General features: G+C 38.0%; 1 protein-coding gene across 1 annotated transcript; it reads right to left on the bottom strand.

Moving 5' to 3' along the window:
- Nucleotides 1–328: 328 nt before the first annotated feature.
- Nucleotides 329–17,158, bottom strand: cnot6a (CCR4-NOT transcription complex, subunit 6a). The gene is made up of 12 exons (XM_008420141.3): nt 17,000–17,158; nt 15,834–15,955; nt 13,380–13,566; nt 13,066–13,151; nt 12,855–12,959; nt 12,611–12,679; nt 12,018–12,175; nt 9,906–10,060; nt 7,181–7,335; nt 6,722–6,952; nt 5,149–5,351; nt 329–4,944 (listed from the first exon to the last, which is right to left on the bottom strand). The coding sequence occupies exons 2-12, from the start codon at nt 15,943–15,945 to the stop codon at nt 4,729–4,731; spliced, it is 1,677 nt and encodes a 558-aa protein (XP_008418363.2). The 5' UTR covers nt 15,946–15,955; nt 17,000–17,158; the 3' UTR covers nt 329–4,728.
- Nucleotides 17,159–17,303: the final 145 nt, after the last annotated feature.

Genomic DNA, 17,303 nt, shown 5'->3' on the forward strand with positions numbered 1-17,303 from the left:
TGCACACGTTTTAGATTTTTATTTGCAAAATATTTTCAAAACCATGTCTTTTTCATTCCGCTTAAAAACCAGGCACAAAATTGTGTTGCTTTGTCGAATAAAACCCCAATAAAAAGTTTTGGAAAGTTAGGCTTCTCATCTGTGGAATTATGAACAAGTTCATTGGGTTTGAGCATCTACTAAAATGCTTAAAAGACTAAAAATGCAATACTAAAATATGAATAATGAGGAAAAAAAAAAAGATTTGCAATGAAGGCATAATGCATCCATTGACAAAATAAGCCTTGGAGGAAACAAAATTAGGATGAAAAACAGGCTAAACGAGGAGAACAGATATAGAATTTATTCTCAATATCCATTGCAAAGAATAGGAGGTGACACAGCTTGAAACAGATAATACAGAATTTATTTTTCAACCAGAAGTAGGAAAATACATAGATAGGTGTAAAGGAAACAAGCAGAACCTGTAGTCAAAAGGAAAAAAAAAAAAAGTATAATAAAAGAATAAAACTAGTCCAAAGAGAATAAAAAGGACGGCTAAAGGATACAACAGAAAGCATTGTTTACCATTCAGTTGCAGGTTTAAACAGTATGTGTTGATTTGAAAACAGCTGCCTTGATTTCTCATCTGGGTTAATGGACATTCTACAACATTGTGCAAGTGTTCATCTTTTTTTTTTCTTCCTTTTTTTTGCTGGTATTTTATGAATGGTAAACAATAGTTGGTCCAGTGCATAAACACAGTGACACAGATCAATATATGTACTCAGCTGACTACAGATAGACAATCCTGATCATTGAACAACTACCACTAAAATTGGCAAGGAGATGAGCAAATATACAAAATGGGTGATAAAAGAGAGAGGAAGTGTTGGGGAGGAGGGGGCAAAAAGGGTTCAGGTAGGCAAATTTAAGATGCGCAAAACAGTTTTTAAGGATTAAACGGCTACATTTTAAAGATTAAAACAAAATGGCTGAATGTGAAAGTTTCCGATTATTATTGCCAAGTTTAGCTGATGGAAGGACAAATTAAATGGGATGAGAGAGAAAACGACTTTGCTTTTCTTACAGCCCTACTTTGCATGAAGATGGAGGTTTGTTTTTTATTTTATATATGTATATATATTTTTTTTTTTAAATGAGAGAAATGAAAAGGGTTGATTGGTTTAAGAGTTTCCTCTACAACACAACTGTACTACAAGCAGCTTTGGTTTGCACCGTTACAAAAAGATGCAGCCAGCAGACAAAATAAAAAAAACCACTAAGCTAAATAAGCCTGAACAAATAAAAAGCTTGCAACGTGATGACCCACTTGGTGACAAATCCAGCTCTAATTTGACAGATCTTTAGAGGAAATAAGAGAAGTAACAAAGAAACAGATTTGTGAATCGATACCATCACTAGCTAGTTTAACAGACTGAACCACTGTAAAGCACAAGATCAGAATGAGATGGGACTAGATGTACGGGAAAAAAAGGAAAAAAATCACAGGACCGGTCTAGCGGCACATCATTAGCATTTGCCGTACAAACACGTTTTTTTACTCTTTTGTAATTTTTTTTTAACACCCGTCAAAAAGTATTTGCTAGTACTGAACTGCAGTCACTAGTGAGACAGCCCTGCTGCCCTAACCTACGGACACCAGCACTCTCCAGCTAGTGCAAAGAGACAGCCAAAGTAAAGCTGAAAAGCTAAAAAAAAGAAAAAAAAAAAGAAGAAAAAAAACATCCGTGGGTCAGGTTTTAACTGATAGTTACTTCCTTCTGCGACGCATCTTCGGAAACCTTCGACCTCTCCAATCAACCCATCGAGACAACGTGTCGTGATTTTGACAGAGGATTTGGTTTGTGGTGGAAGGGATTAAGAAAAGTCAAAGAAGGGTAAAAACAATGCAGCAGATCATCATTGTCATTGTAGAAATCATGATTTACACAAACACCAAAAATTCTGTCTTTTTAGAAAGGAAATAAGAAGTACATCTTTTATTCACACTTTTACAAAAAAAAAGACAAAAAAAAAAAAGAAGCTACCCTTTAAATCTACTACAATACTAATGCCATTCAGGAAAGAAAACAATTGGGACACATTGATTTTCACCAAAGGAAAAAGGGGAAATAACAAGAGAGGGACCAAGTTGACACTTCCCATTTTCTTGCTTATTCGACATAAAAAAGTTCTTGTTGGAGTATAGTAAGAGCTGCATTCAAATCATTTAAGTGCATTTCAAATAATAATAATCTCACATTTAACCGATTTCAACTTGTTTTTGAGATGGAACAAATTTGATTAACAGAAACTTGACAGGCTGGCCGTTTGACAGGCTGGCCATTTTGACAGAAACAGCAGGAATAAAAGGAATAAATGGGCTCTTCCACCCTTTCCAATGCAAAGGCAAGAGGCCGGGGTGGTCCACAAATGGCACTATAGCTGCAATGACAATTGTAGAAAATCTATACAAAAAAAAAAAAGAAAAGAAAAAAAAAAGTGGGCTAAGGGAGGTTAAAAAAAATAATAAAATTTTTTAGAAGAGTAGCAGAAAAAGTCTGAGGTTGGATGGTTTTATGGTGGGGGTGATGGATAAAAGCTCAGGGCTATTTGTGGCCAGGAAGGATAGGAGGGATTAGGTAATCTGGGGGCAAAAAAATAAAAATAAAAAATCCAAGTGAATTTATAAAGACGACCCCGCTCATGTTCCGCACAGTGGAGGAGAGGGGGTGGGTGTGGGTGGGTGGAGAAAGCATACCTGATTACTAGAGAGCTCAATGAATAGGAAGGATATACACATCATCATTACATTGTCACATCTCATTAAAAAAATGAAATAAACATTAACAAAAAGAAAAGAAAAAAAAAAAAAGGACATAAAATCTTCACAAATGTCTCAACAGTATTTAAAAATAAAAGGAGAGGAGGCTGCTCGGGCGTTCGCCGCATGTAAATAGTGCAAGACAACATCAACTGCTACAGTGAGTACGGGGCGTACGCGCGGGACTTCTCCGTGTTGTGTCGTTTACACTTCGCTTTGGAGCCAGATGAACAGATGCGAATCGGTGCTGCGTGTCGTTTCGTCCAAACCGCCGGCAGCAGCCTGGATCGTTGGCTTTGTTAATGGGCAGAAAGCAACAGGTAAAAAATCAAATCGACTGTCTATTTACATCAAAGCAAATCAGCCAAAACAATACTGATGCGTTACAGTTAATCTCTCGGGAGTGCAAAGAAGTGACGGCGAACGCGGCGAGCAGCCTCCTCTTACGTCTTTTGTACAAGCTGGTAATATTAATTCATCTCAACATTAACTGGATAAAAATTTAGCCATAGTTTACAATACAATCTTTTTTTTTTTTCTTCTTCTTCTTAATCTGACCATAATTTACTCTTCGTACAAAAAAATGCCAGAAAACAGGTCTTTTTGTGGTTCATATACAATCATGTAAAGACTGAGTCTAGGTTTCTATTCTGTACAAACACTCGTGAAAAATCACTGCTTCTATGTGTGAAGGTATGGCTGGGGGTGAGGGGGGTAGGAGGGAGGAGTCACTACTGGCCTTGGAGACAGTGCTACACATCTGCCTGAAAATTACCTGCGTATGTGTGTGTGTGTGATGTTGCATGAGTGAAGTTGGAGGTCATCTCCTGGTAGAGGGAGGAATGCTGGTTTTACTCGTCAGCCATTTTTCCACTCTCTGGCAAAACGCAAATGACGTCAATGAAAAGGTCTGTGACAGCCCCCCTACCTCCCACCGCTTCGCCGGTCGGCCTAGCTCCCTCGCTCCTTACTCTAAAAAAGGTGATTCTTGGGCCACATGAGCTCCTAAGCACATGACTAGCATAACAACTGTACAAGCCAGGGTGAAACTGTCTGCAAACAGGATGGTAGCTGATCTCAGTTTCTCACTTTTTCTCCGAACTGCCGATGTCACGTAATTCTGCTTCTTATGCACCAGGACCAGGGGGTCAGAGGTGTGGACTATCTTGTAGCACCGCAGGAGGCCGTGACCACACAAAAAAGGCCTGAGCACCACAGAATGACAGCAGGAAAGATCCCCTCGGATCAGCTGCGCCGCATCCGCTTGCTGGGATGCTTAGCTAGAGATGAAAAGTTGCTTCAACCCGAAGCCCAAATGTGCGCATCTTGGAGAGGCCGAGAATCTACGCCGGCTGCCCAGAGTACAGATGGATAGCGAGCACGAGCCGAACATGGAGGGACTGAGACTGACAAGTCTGCTGTCTTTGCTGGTTTTGGATTTATACAGGGACAGACAGACAGCTCTGCAGCTTCTCAGCTCAATGTCACCCACGCAGCCGCTTTTTTAAGCTTCCCCATTAAAACCACACAGAGCCTCATGTGATGAATCTGAATGAGCTACCATCCCCTCTAGCTTGAAAGACAGAAAAAAAAAATGTATGAAGGGGTTGAGGGGGGGTTTGTGAACCGGATGAGAAGAGGGAGTCCAAAACACGTGATACATAAACAGGACTGAACCAAGCAGTTAAAAAAGGGCGTAAAAAGAAGGGGGGGAAAAAAAAAAACAAAAACAAAGAAAAAAAGAAAAATATAGAATATCTATAACATTTTATACGAAATCCCTGTCAGCCAGACCTCACTGTACGAATATTTTACAGGTTGTGTTGTTTTTCGGTCTTCCTCCTCCAGAGGCGGTGGAGGTAAGAGCTGGTAGAGGGGGAAGCTGTGGTCGCAGCTCCCCCTGGTGGCATGGCAGGGTCTCACTACCTGCGTGCGGGCAGGTGCAGCCCGTTGACCTGGGAGGGCACACTGGGCAGGAGCAACTCCAGCTGAGCATAGAGGGAGAAGTGGTCAGAGGGGATGTGGGGGTGTGGGCAGCCGCTGACATTGTTCTCTAAGAGCCAGTGAGGGTCCAGGGGGCCCAAGATGCCCAACACGTTCAGATGAGGCTTGGAGTAGAAAATATAGTCGATGACACCCTGTGAGACAGAAGGATTACAGTGAGCAAACAAAACGCTTTGTGCTGCTCAAGAGTTGTATAAACGTTTTGTAGCTGCCTCTGGCATAATTGCCGAATGGCTAAAAATGGTACCCGAGTCTTGGTTTTAAAGAAAAAGATAAAAGATTAAAGACAAGGGGGGGGAAAAAAAGGGGACAAACGTGTGTTTTATTTATCCAATTACCTTAAAGTCGAAGGTGTAATTGGTGTAAGGCATTAGGCCGTTCTCATAAGCGCTCTTGAGCTTGAAGCCGTGGGTGATCCTGCCATTAGAAGTGCTGTTCTTGCCGTTGCAGTTGAATTTGGTCAGGCTGTCGCTGTAGCGAAGCTCCTTGAAGTCCTTGTGGGTGCAGTCCACTCCGCCTGTACTCAGGTACTCGACTACACCTGAGGAAAAGAACGTGACACATGATCTGATATGTTTCCTACTGTGCTGGTCTGCTGGTCTGTCCTGGATGGAGGGGAAAATCAGCCCTGACGATCCGCTCTGCTTGTTCTTTTCATTTTGAAAAGAAGAGGTTCACTACAAGACATTAGGAGTTGGCTATACTCCGGTTTTCTGCATTTCTAATTTCTAACCTAATCTGCCTTTTTCCTGGTTTATGCAGGGTCAATAGAGCAAATGTCCCCAGAAGCAACCTTTGTTTTGAAAAGTTTACCACAGTTAGAAGAAAACATAGCTTACCTCTTCCAGAAATACAATACCAAATATATATTTCTTACAAGTTTCATGGTGTAATAATCTTGAGTATCAATTGACTTGTTTAAAACAGAAAACAACAATGAAGTGAATGGAATTACACAAGTTTTTAAGTCCAGCAAATGTTTCCTTTTGGTTATTCTGCTTGGTCTAACCAGACATCTAGTCTGACTTCTTGCACTGGGGCTTTTTTGTTTTTTTTTGGAGCACCAGGAACAACCACTCAAATCTTCAAACACATCAAATTTAACATCACAGGTTTTTTTTTTTTTTTATTATTATTACTGTCCATAAAGGTAACATTGATTCGTAGCTGATTTATTATCTAGTAAACATATTGTCTTGAATCAGAATTGCACAAGACTGGATGTCATCAAGATAAAATAAATAAAAATTATATGAAGAAACAAAAGAAAATCTAAATGAGTCCAAATGTTTCAACACGAACATATCAAGCGGAACATCTCGCTACGGTCAAGCCATTTTTAGATGAAAGAATTATGTCATACTTAAACTTAGTAACGAGAAGTTCTTCTGCAATGTGAAACTTGATCATCATTCCTCCCTCTGGTGAGGTTTGCTGCTGCCTGCAGCTTAAAGGGGAAAACACGGGGAGGGCGATGCATGTAACGCGTTTTATAGACGCTTTGTGCTTTTTCAGCGTTTTCATCCAAAACTGTGTTTATGACTGGTTCATTAACATGCACTTTGATAAATTGTGAATGCAGACGTGGGGTTTTAAGTGCATTTGACTCACGGGTGGCACTTACACCCATGAGAAGGTGCAAGCGCCAGAACACATTTTGAGTGAGCGAGCGTAAAATTTATAAGCAAGCGCCACAAATGATTGCTTGTTGAAATATAGACATGCGCTCACATCAATCTCGCTGCACGCGCTCTGAATGGTGGCACAAATGCAAAGTCATAATTAACAGAGCAATATGGCGATACCAGAAAGAAAAGGCAGTTCTTGAATGGAAGCTGTGGGATCAATTAAAAACACCCACATCCCCATATTTATAATGGTCATATAAAACTGTTGCTCTGGCTTACTTACCAGAGTCGGGTAAGGAGTTGAGGTCAGCACACAGCACCAGTGGAATGGCATTGGTCTCACCAGAGGTGGACAGCTTGAAGCTGCGTGTTGCCTTGTCCACGATATTCTTCACCTCTGACAGGAACATCATGGTCTGGACCAGCTTGACATCCGAGTACTCGGGATCCCAGTGCATGTGGGCGTTTGCCACCAGCAGGAGCTGCTTGTCCAGGCCGTGGAGTGACTTACCAGCTAAAAAGATCAATCGCGAGCATATTTACAACATGTTCTCATAACAGAAAACGCATTTACATCATAGGCCTCATAGGCCATCATAGGCCTCCTTAAACTACAATAGTTTGAGTTATAGACAAAAGCCACACAAGGAACAATAGTAAAAGCAAATCTAAGACATAGGAGGTCAAAATATGCAAGAATTCAAATAATAAAGATGAGGGGGGAAAAAAAAAAACTACTCACAAGACATTTCCATCATCTCTTTGCGGACTTCAAGCAGCACAGCTACTCCGATGTTGTCCTTGGTCATCACCCTGTTCAGCATCGCCTCTGAGCCTTCGGAGTTAGCCATGGCCAGCTGGTTGAACTCCACTGTGTGCTTCTGCACAGCGCTGAATCTAGAGTGAAAGGAAGAAATACAAACCATTTTGAAGGCAATTGGAAGAATAAATGTTTTTAAAACCAAGTACATCTTTTATGATATGTTGCAAAAGGATGTAATCCAGGTCATTGAAAATTTTAACTATGGTTTAAATGATGGGCGCTCAAAATGATTCAAAAGGGTTTTTTCTCTTTTTTTGCTTTTATAGTTTTGAAAAGTATTTTCAAATACTTTTGAACATGTTTTGAAAGGAGAAAAGCTCTTTGTTGGCTCTCAATGCATTAATTACTTCTTAACGAACAAGATTTTTAAAACGTCTCAAGTAACAAAATAAAATATAAATAGAGGTCTGTGTGCTCTAAAAGCTCAGGCATGGAGAGCAGCAGCAGAGTGCAGAGAAAGCTACAGAAATGACTGCTGATGAGCCAGAAAAAAAACCCAAAAAAAAAACCAAACATTTAATGATGCTTTTTCTTAAGCTGCTGAATGCTAACATGTTTGTTTAACACCAGAGTTTGGTAGAGAACATAAAAATTATATTGAAGTACGAGTGGCACAGCTTTTTGAAACTTTTTACTCAAGTAAAAGTAAAAAGTTTCTATTCAAGAAATTACTCGAGGAAAAAAGTATTTGGTATAAGTGCTGCTCAAGGACTGAAAAACTGATTAGAACGTCTGACTTAACATTTAAAAATGATGTCAGACAAACAGCATAAATTTATGCACAAACTTTGGTATTTTCAAGACAAATAATAAAAAAAAATTTACCCTATTTTCCGCACTATAAGGCGCACCTAAAAACCTTCAATTTCCTCAAAAGCCGACAGTGAGCCTTATAATCCGGTGCGCCTTATATATGGACCAATATTGAGCCACCACAGGTCTAGCAACAACGGTAAGCAGCCGCCGACTTCATTTTCGCCTGTAGAAGAAGAAGCGTGTGGTGCATGCTGGGATAGTTGTCAGAATGCTGGTTTGTTAATAAAGTTTGACTGACTCATCTACCTACCGACCTGGTAATCAGGTCGTCTGCAGGTCATTTAGCACCACATTCTCCACAAACATGCTGTGTGCGAACGGAGAAGGGTGACCATCGTTCGGCCACTCTCCGGCCCAGTCGCGGAAGGTTCTCCTCGCCAACCGGAGTCGGACTGTTTTGTTGACATTCTTTATGTCAACAAAGTGGCTTTAGATTCATCCGGGGGGCTTCAACTAGGGTTACCAAGGGACCAGCCCCTATACATTTAAAGCCGGGGGAGAGAGACAGAGACTGCGGTGGCAACGTATCGGTTGGTCTGTGTTACCCAGAAAGCAGTTGGGCACAATATCGCAACACCAACACCGTGAGTGAAACAATGACTGGGATAGCCTACTATATAAAGTACTCTGGACCATTTCTTTATTATTACACATCCACATTTGTAGAGTACGGAACAAATCGCATCCCGTAAAGGTTCAATACGAGACGGGTGGCAACCGTAGCGTCTATTCTATGCGCTTTATAATGCAGTGCGCCTTATATATGAAAAAAGTTTTAAAATAGGCCATTCATTGAAGGTGCGCCTTATAATCCGGTGCGCCCTATAGTGCGAAAAATACGGCATATGTTTTTGATATAAAACTTAAAGCAATACAATAAGTAATGCAAACGGATGTTAGAACAGGGTAAAGAACTTCCACTGAGAGCGTTTACTGTATTTCACTTTCACATATCCGAGATACAAACTAACATCAGAACAACAGCACTGGTGTTCAAACAAAAAAAAAAAACTCTTTACTCAAGTAGAAATATTTCACATAATGTTACTCAAGTCTAAAGTACTGTGTAGTAAAACTACTCTTACAATGATTTTTTTCCCCAAAAACTTGCTCAAGCAAATGTAATTTAATTACCCACCTATGCTGCCCATATGGATGCAGTTAATATGTCGACCTTATGCAGAAGCCAAAATTATTTTCACTTCATCTTGCTTATAAAAGTTACATTTAATAATTGTGAACTGTGAACTCACTGTGAATGCCTAAATTAATTAACTTTTAACAAGACAAATGCCTAATTAATACCTCTTAAGTTTTTAGAGCCTTTTAAAGTTTTTTGTCTTTTTAATACCATTACAATTTAACTTAATGTTTAATAGAAATATTTTCTCCTCTGGAGCTGTATTGTGACTGAACCAGGACTTATTTCTGTTAATTTCTTCTTTGATTTAATCATATTTACATTTGGAATTTTTATGTTGTTTTATTTATTAGCACAAATAAAATTAGCTTAATTAGACTCGTTCTCGTTTTCCCAGATGTGGCACTGCACATGTATGTTAATTCATAACTTGAAAACCTGTTGACATTTCATTCAAAATGGTGTCAGAATGTCAAGACTGAAGGTATAAAAAAAACATAATCCAAGTTGAAAGGAAAAATGCTGATTATTTTCTTCTCAAAAGAAAGAAATCTATTGTTTTATAGATTTCTTTAAATATTCTGACAGCCAAAGTTCTGATTCAAAAATAAAATGGCCGCCAACAGACTTTTTTCCCCCCTCAATTTATATTTCCAGCACTACAGGAATAATGTTGGTACTACTTACTTTTCTGTTTTGAAGAAGATTGCACATCCGTCCACATGTTTACGATCCGACTCGGACATCGTTCTAGCTCGTGACTTTGGACTGAAGAACCCGTCGTATCCCTGCTCTTTCAACTCTGGTAAGAAGAAATTGAAGTACTGCTCCGTTTCCACTTCCTGCGAATTAACAAGATAAAATAAATTGCTAATAGGACAGTGCACATTTCTGAAACCCCAAACAAACCCATCCGTATATTAAATGTTAGCTACAGCATGTTTTACCAAGACATTACTATGTATTGAAACATGTTCAGAAATTACTCGACAACTATGAACGATATCCCTGTAGAGGAATTACATGATTTAAGGCAGAAAATGTATCTAGCTCTAGAAAAGTGTTATGATGACGTTGGAGCAGAGACCCTAATATCTGGGGAAAAATAATTAAGGCATATTCTCCATTTAACAATTGTTCAGATTTACTTAGGGACAACAATGTTTGAATTTGACCATTTTGTTTTGCTATTTGGAAACAACAACAAAAAAAAAAACTGGATTGTGCTGTAGAAACTGTGCATATACTTCATCGCATAAATGTGAATAACTTTGTAATCCCTTTGTCTATCCAGTGTATTCCAAGTTTGAGCTCCTATATATAGAACACCTAGGCGATTTCTCCCTCTCTTTGTGGTTAATAATTATAATCTCAAATGGATCTCATGTAAGTTTAAACACCTGAGTTTGTGTGTTTTATAGTCCTTAGAAAAAGGGACCACAACCTGGGCAACATGACTACGTTTAGTTTGTGAATCATTAGCAGCAGAAAGATCGTAGGATTGTCCGGAGGTCAAATTCTATGCATTGTAGTTCTAAGCTCTCGCTCTGACCTCACTTGGATTTCTCCTTTCTCCTTCAGCTTCATGAAATAACTTGTGATAAGGGGAAGAATTTGTTACCCGTCTTCATAATTACGCAGTTGAATTGTGTTAGGATTTAGTTAGCATTAACATAAAATGAAATGCATAAAAACCATATTCAGTTATGACACAAGTTAAAACTTCTGATTTTTTGATTGCCCATTAAACACATTATCTCAAACTGACACAGAAGACGGTGCTTAAACTAAGGTGGGGAAATTTCATCTTCCAAAGAGCACAAACTGCTAAAACTCACTAAACTACACAAGGAAAACATCTAAAGCTTTTTTTTTTTTTTCTTATCCTCACTGCAGGCAGAACAAACAGCAGTCAGCGTTAGCCAAAAGGCAGCTGTTCTGTTTAGTAGAGTTGTGCAAAAAAACTCACTAACAACCTTGATTTTGTTGAAAAGATGATGTGAAAGACTAAAGAGGTCACAGACGATCGTCATCAGCTGCTAACGACGATTCTAAAAGTTACTGATTTCATAGGTTCAGCTCACACAACCTTTTTGTTCATTTCCTGGCAGGTGAATGTACAAAGCAATAGGAGCCGTGTGTTTATTTCAGAAATTGTATCTACCTATATTTATGAACTATAACAATTAGATTTTTCTATGATTGTATACATGTATAGTATGATTTAATACTATTTTCAATAGTATTAAACCCCAGTCGAGATTGGCAGATGGAAACACAAAACTACACAAAGCATTTACATATCCTAATCAAGTGGCTGCTTATGGAACGTAACTAAGCTATAATTTAAACAATTCAAAACTGTCTGGGTACAGAAGAATATGGCTCTTTATAAGCCCCAAAGAAACTGAGAAATTTACAGGAGAATGAACCGTCACCTAACAGAGTGGTCAGGAGGAAAAAAAATATTTATCCCATGAAAAAAGCCATCAGAAATAACAAAAAAGACGTTTTAGTAAAGTGTCTCAAATTGAAAGCCAACAGCTTAAATTTTTATGCTAATATTATGTGAAGACTCATCACTTAACACATTTATTAAACATTGTTTTTTTTTTTTTTTTTTGAGCAACAACTGTTACATAAGGCACCACATCATGGGGAGTGACACTTAGTGTAATCATGTGATGTAGGGTCCAAAATGGTCTCTTTTCACAAAAAGTTGTTTTTAAAAACTTTTTGGTATTCATTTAATGAACAAAACAACTTTTTGAACGTTAAGCATCCTTTTTTTTTTCTTACCTGCAAACTGATGATGTCTGCGTTGCAGCCGAGGATTTCCTGCATGATAGATTTCTTCCTGTACTCCCAGTTCAGAGCCCAGGTGGGGCAGTAGCCGTATAGCTGTCGTGTGGCATACTTATCGCACAGCACATTGTAACACATAACTGAGAACAGTGCTAGGAAAGGGAAACAGACACCAAAAGAAATGCACTTAGTTGAACAGAAATGAGCCAAGTCTTCATACGTTGCTGATTTATACAGAAAAGAAGAAACACTCTGTAGCTTTAAATTGTGCCATAAAACAGAGTTGCTCCAGAAAATATTAAATATTAGTATGATAATATGTTATACTAATTAGACAAATTGACTTTCACTTTGAAATGTATACATCAGCCTTATTTTTGTGATACATTTTCAATAGCAACAAAAACCATCAAGGTTCCGCAGATGAAAATAAACCTGATCTTGCTTCAACATGTATAAAATGTAAGAAAGGGGGAGGGTGGGAAAACACAACAACAAAAAACAAAACAGTAATAACATGAAACAAAGGGGAAAAAAAACATGTCTAACATTTGTTTAAAGTTACGATGTGTGTACATCAGCCTTACTTGCTGGATGTGTTCGGTCTGGTTCCTGGAGTGAGATCCATGACCTGGCTGGTGGCTGCTCTGTTGGTACTGTTCAAAAGAAGGAAAACAGGTCAATATAGAAAAACAAAAAATTGACGCGTTTAAATTTTGTTTTTGAATGCAGAAATTTGAATTTTTTTTATGCACATAATATTACAAAAGAAAACCAAAAAAAACACTTCTGGCTCCAGTCTCGGGTTAGCAGAGGATGCTAAATACTCACTGCGCTTAATAGCCCCTGCCAGATTGTCTAACAAGTAGCTGAGCAGTCTCCGTGTGCCATCAGGTTCCTGATAGAGGCTCATAATTTCTTGTGCAAGTGGGTTTCCTGGAAAGGAAGAGATAATCGGCCTGTATCAAGTACCCAAAAAAAAACAAAAAAACCAGGATTTATGGCCTTAAAAGAATAAAAATAACTTGTGTAAGCCACTTACCTTTTAACCCCAGTGTCTGTAACTGAAAAAGTTTTCCCAATTCAAACGGGAGAACTCGCAACTGGTTGTTATTTAAAAGCAATTCCCTGCAGAGGACAAATAAGGATTAGATAAAAAATAAATAAATAAATAAATTATTATTATCTTGGAGACCGTTTGCCACACTCCCTGTGTCAAGATTTGGACCAAAACCTCCACACTTCTCAGCGTTAATGTAATTAAATAATAAACAGAGTCCAAATGCACAAGCAACTTGTGGTGGCTGCCCTCTTTATCTCTGCACTAATTGCATTATGTAACCTGGCATCACCGACCTGAGAGACACCATGTTGCCGAGCTCTGCCGGCAGGCTCCTGATCTTGTTGGATGAGAGATCCAGGTACACCAGGTTGTGTAGTTTGGCAATGTCTGGCGGGATGCGTGACAGAGAGTTGTCACTGAGGTGCAGGGCAGTGAGGTGGGTGAGAGACCACAGGGCTGTGCTGAGACTCCTTACTCGGCCTAAAGAAAAAAAACGCAAAAAGATAAAAATATAAATGCATTTACTGCGTCTTAAATCTTGTTTGGACACAATTAGACATTTTTCAACTACAGCTAAAAAAGACAAAAAAAAAGTGGGGGTAATTTAAACAACTGCATAATTTAAGATTACTATAATAAAAATAATGAAAAAAAAAAAAAACGCTATAAATATTCTAAGATACTCCACAAAACAAGCAGATCCAAGTTGTGTATGAAAATATTACATTCATATTAAATTATAAACGATCCACTTCTCACTGTCCTCTTCTGACCTACCAATGAACCTACAAATCGATGCTGGATATTGGCAGATATGACTCGATCATTATAGAGCACCTAAAAAACTAAGCAATTATATACATTTGCAATGATGCCATACTTCCACAGTAAATAAATAATGCTTGCTAAAACAAGCATCTGGACATTTATTACACTAAGATTTAAGTTGAGATCTTTGGGAACACTGTAGTTGTCCATGGTGGCATTATCTTGACAAGCAGGGGTTGCAGGGTAAACCTAAAGGCCAAATGCTGGTCTTTGAAACATCGAATCAGAAGGACAATACAACATTTGGAGAAATGTTTTTGCTCCCCGGTCTTTAAAAACAGACACATATGCAATGAAGCTCACTTTTCTGTTTACATACAAACTCAGATTCACACAGAAAAATTGGTTATTTTTCTGGTTACACTTTTGTAGCGCAACAACCATTATAAATATTTACCATGACAACCCTCCTCCCACAAATTAAAAAAAAAATCTTCTGAGCAATCTCTTGGCAAGAGTTTTCATCAATATGGAGTTTTGTGTCAGATCGGAGCAGATGGCACTCAATACCTCTACGAAAGACACACAGGCAGACACTGAAATTTAAACATTTTTCTCATTCCACCAACTGACAATATGCCACATAATCATTTTTATGATACTAATGCAGCATATGGGAAAGCAAAGACCATCAATCATATAACCAGCAAACGGCCCAGATCTCAATCTATTTTAGAACTTCTGGTGAAAATTGAAGGTAAAGAGGATTACAAGACTCCATCTGAGGAACATGACCGATGAAAAATCATTTCATTAGTGAATTTCAAGCATTCAGAACTTGACTTTTTTCCCCCTATCAAAACATTGTGTTATTTACCTTCTTGATTTAAAAAAAATTCTGTAATTATTTTGGCAAATTATTAAAAGAGTTTTTACAGCAAGAAAGTAAAACTCACTGAACATCCTCCAGCAGCAACAATTCTGTTATTTTCATAATGTAAAATAAGCAATAAAATCATACCATTTTATGTTGACATATTAAAAAAAGGAATACATATTAGTATGACAAAAAAAAATTGGGGTTTATTTATACATGTTCTTCTGATTACAAAACATATATAAATAACATCAGTGAGTACATAGCTGGCTTTTGCCCTCTAATGCGTTCATCGAGGATGATGGTACCAACTGTGACTTCTACTGAAAAACTTTTTATTGCCTAATTTGATCTGAAATTTTGAGATTTCATGATAACAGAAAAAAAATTCTCTTCGTGTTTTTTTTTTTTTTTTTTTAAAGTTTCGGTTTGATAAAATTGTGTTCAAATTTACATAAATGGAATGTATTAAAGCAACTTGCGTGTGTGCCAGGTAATGTTTTCCTCAATATGAAAAAATAAAACTGATTTGAGATATTAGTTCATTACTTTGATGGTATTCTACAGATGTTTAATACCATCCATAAATGGACATAACTTACAATGTTAGGATTAGTTATATTGTTTGCAATGAATACACACTGAATACCTTTTTGTATATTGCAGAATACTATGTTGCTTTTAATAAAAGTAAGAAAATATTGTGAAGTAACAAATATGAACTTTTTGTTGAATAATAGGGCTATTACGTGTCATTCACCTTAGATCCTCTAAAGTAAATTAAGGAACATAAAAAAATCAAATTTTTACTTTTCATATTGTGTGGCTATCAAAATTTTTCATCACACATTGCTGGAATTATTTGGGGTATTTAAATCTCCTTATAGTCATAATCCTTTGTTTTGACATAAGTGTTGAAAATATAGCCAAGAAATCAACTGACAAAAAATTAATTTGCTAATGACACGCACAACACATTTAACTGAGAAACAATTGAAACCCTCAGTCTTAAAGGTTGCAGACAGAATAAAGGTTTTCCGGTCGGAAGCACAAAACAATCACGGCAAGATTCTCTGCATTTCCTACATGAGAAGATACTTACCACTAATTTCCAGCTCAGCCCAGTATGACTTCTTCCCATTTGCTGCCTCCTCGCTGGACATAATTGTGTACATCCGCCTGGGATCCGGCGGGTCATATTTTTCCTTGGGCATTCCTATAACACTACAGAAATCGTGTGTAATAAAGCTGTCAGTGGTAAATATAAAAAGTCCGTCAATATGCAATAAATTGCAAGACATAGCCTATGGTTTTGGCCTGAAACCGTAGTTCAGTAACCCTATCTACAGGATGATGTGGCTGTCAATTTTATTATTTAACAAATCTGCAGACAAATGTCAACACTTATGAAAACCGTTCAAAAAATGTTATCAAGATCATGAACTAACTGTGCATCAGAAGCAATATTTACTAAGTTAAACGTGCCACAGATTGCTATAAAGACTGATTTCTTTGTTGTTACATAAGTTAAAAACGGAACACCTAGAGAATACATTATAGAATCTTCCCGCCAGATTTAGAAAAACGGCAATTTTACAACAAAACAAGGTTTTGTTCTGGATAAAATAAGAAACTGGACAGATAAAAAGCTTAGATAAACAACGCTGCTGTCACCGATTGTTCTCCTCGGTGACGCTAACTGATTAGCCTAGCTTAACCTAAATTGGCAGCTATCGGACTACATAACAAAGCCAGATCCCCAACTACCTCGCAGACTAGCAATCTGGTGAAAAGGCCAACTTAAATTAGTATTAAACCTTAGTTACCATAGTCCGAAGCCCTTTCGAAAAACGTTAAAAATAATATGCTGGACTAATTTGAAAATATAGTGTGCACTTGTTGTTTACATAATGGCAAAGCACTGAATTGCGCATAAACACAAGGCCACGAATACACGCAAACCACCACTTTCGCCTACTATTTTTTTCAAAAACAATAATTGCTACTAAATGAAAAAAACAAGCACCTGCGCTCTTAAAACAGGCCCGAAACGATTAACTTGAAAGCAACTGCGAGCTATTTAGCTTAGCCTGGCTAGCCTACAAGCTAAAAGCTAACATCTCAATTATTTGAAGCTGACCGAGTTCCTACTGAAATACTTTGTTACACGAAAGGAGAGCTGTGTACATTAAAGACAACGACGTTTGATACGATGAGAAAGAATATGTTTACATGAATACGAGGGTACAACAGAGGGTTTCATTTTACCTGCAAGAGCATACCAAATCGCGAGGACGACTGCGTGTTCTCTTTTGTTTTCTAGCTACTTCTTCCCCGTTTCCGCTGCTGTATCATGGCGACTGTAAGGATTTTTTTTTCTCTCGCTCGATAACAGCGCTGCATCCTATTGGCTGCCGTCGAGAAGGTCCAACCAGCTGTTGAACCACAATAAATAGAAACCTATGCTTTTAGATTGGTGGACCATTTTGCGATGGATAGACAAACACGGAGATGTGCAATAAATTTACAAATGCACCTGAAGGACCACTTTATTCAAAAACTCTGTGTGAAG

This window comes from Poecilia reticulata, chromosome 10 (assembly GCF_904066995.2).
Source record: "Poecilia reticulata chromosome 10, P_reticulata-male-v2, whole genome shotgun sequence".
Classification (NCBI taxonomy): domain Eukaryota; kingdom Metazoa; phylum Chordata; class Actinopteri; order Cyprinodontiformes; family Poeciliidae; genus Poecilia; species Poecilia reticulata.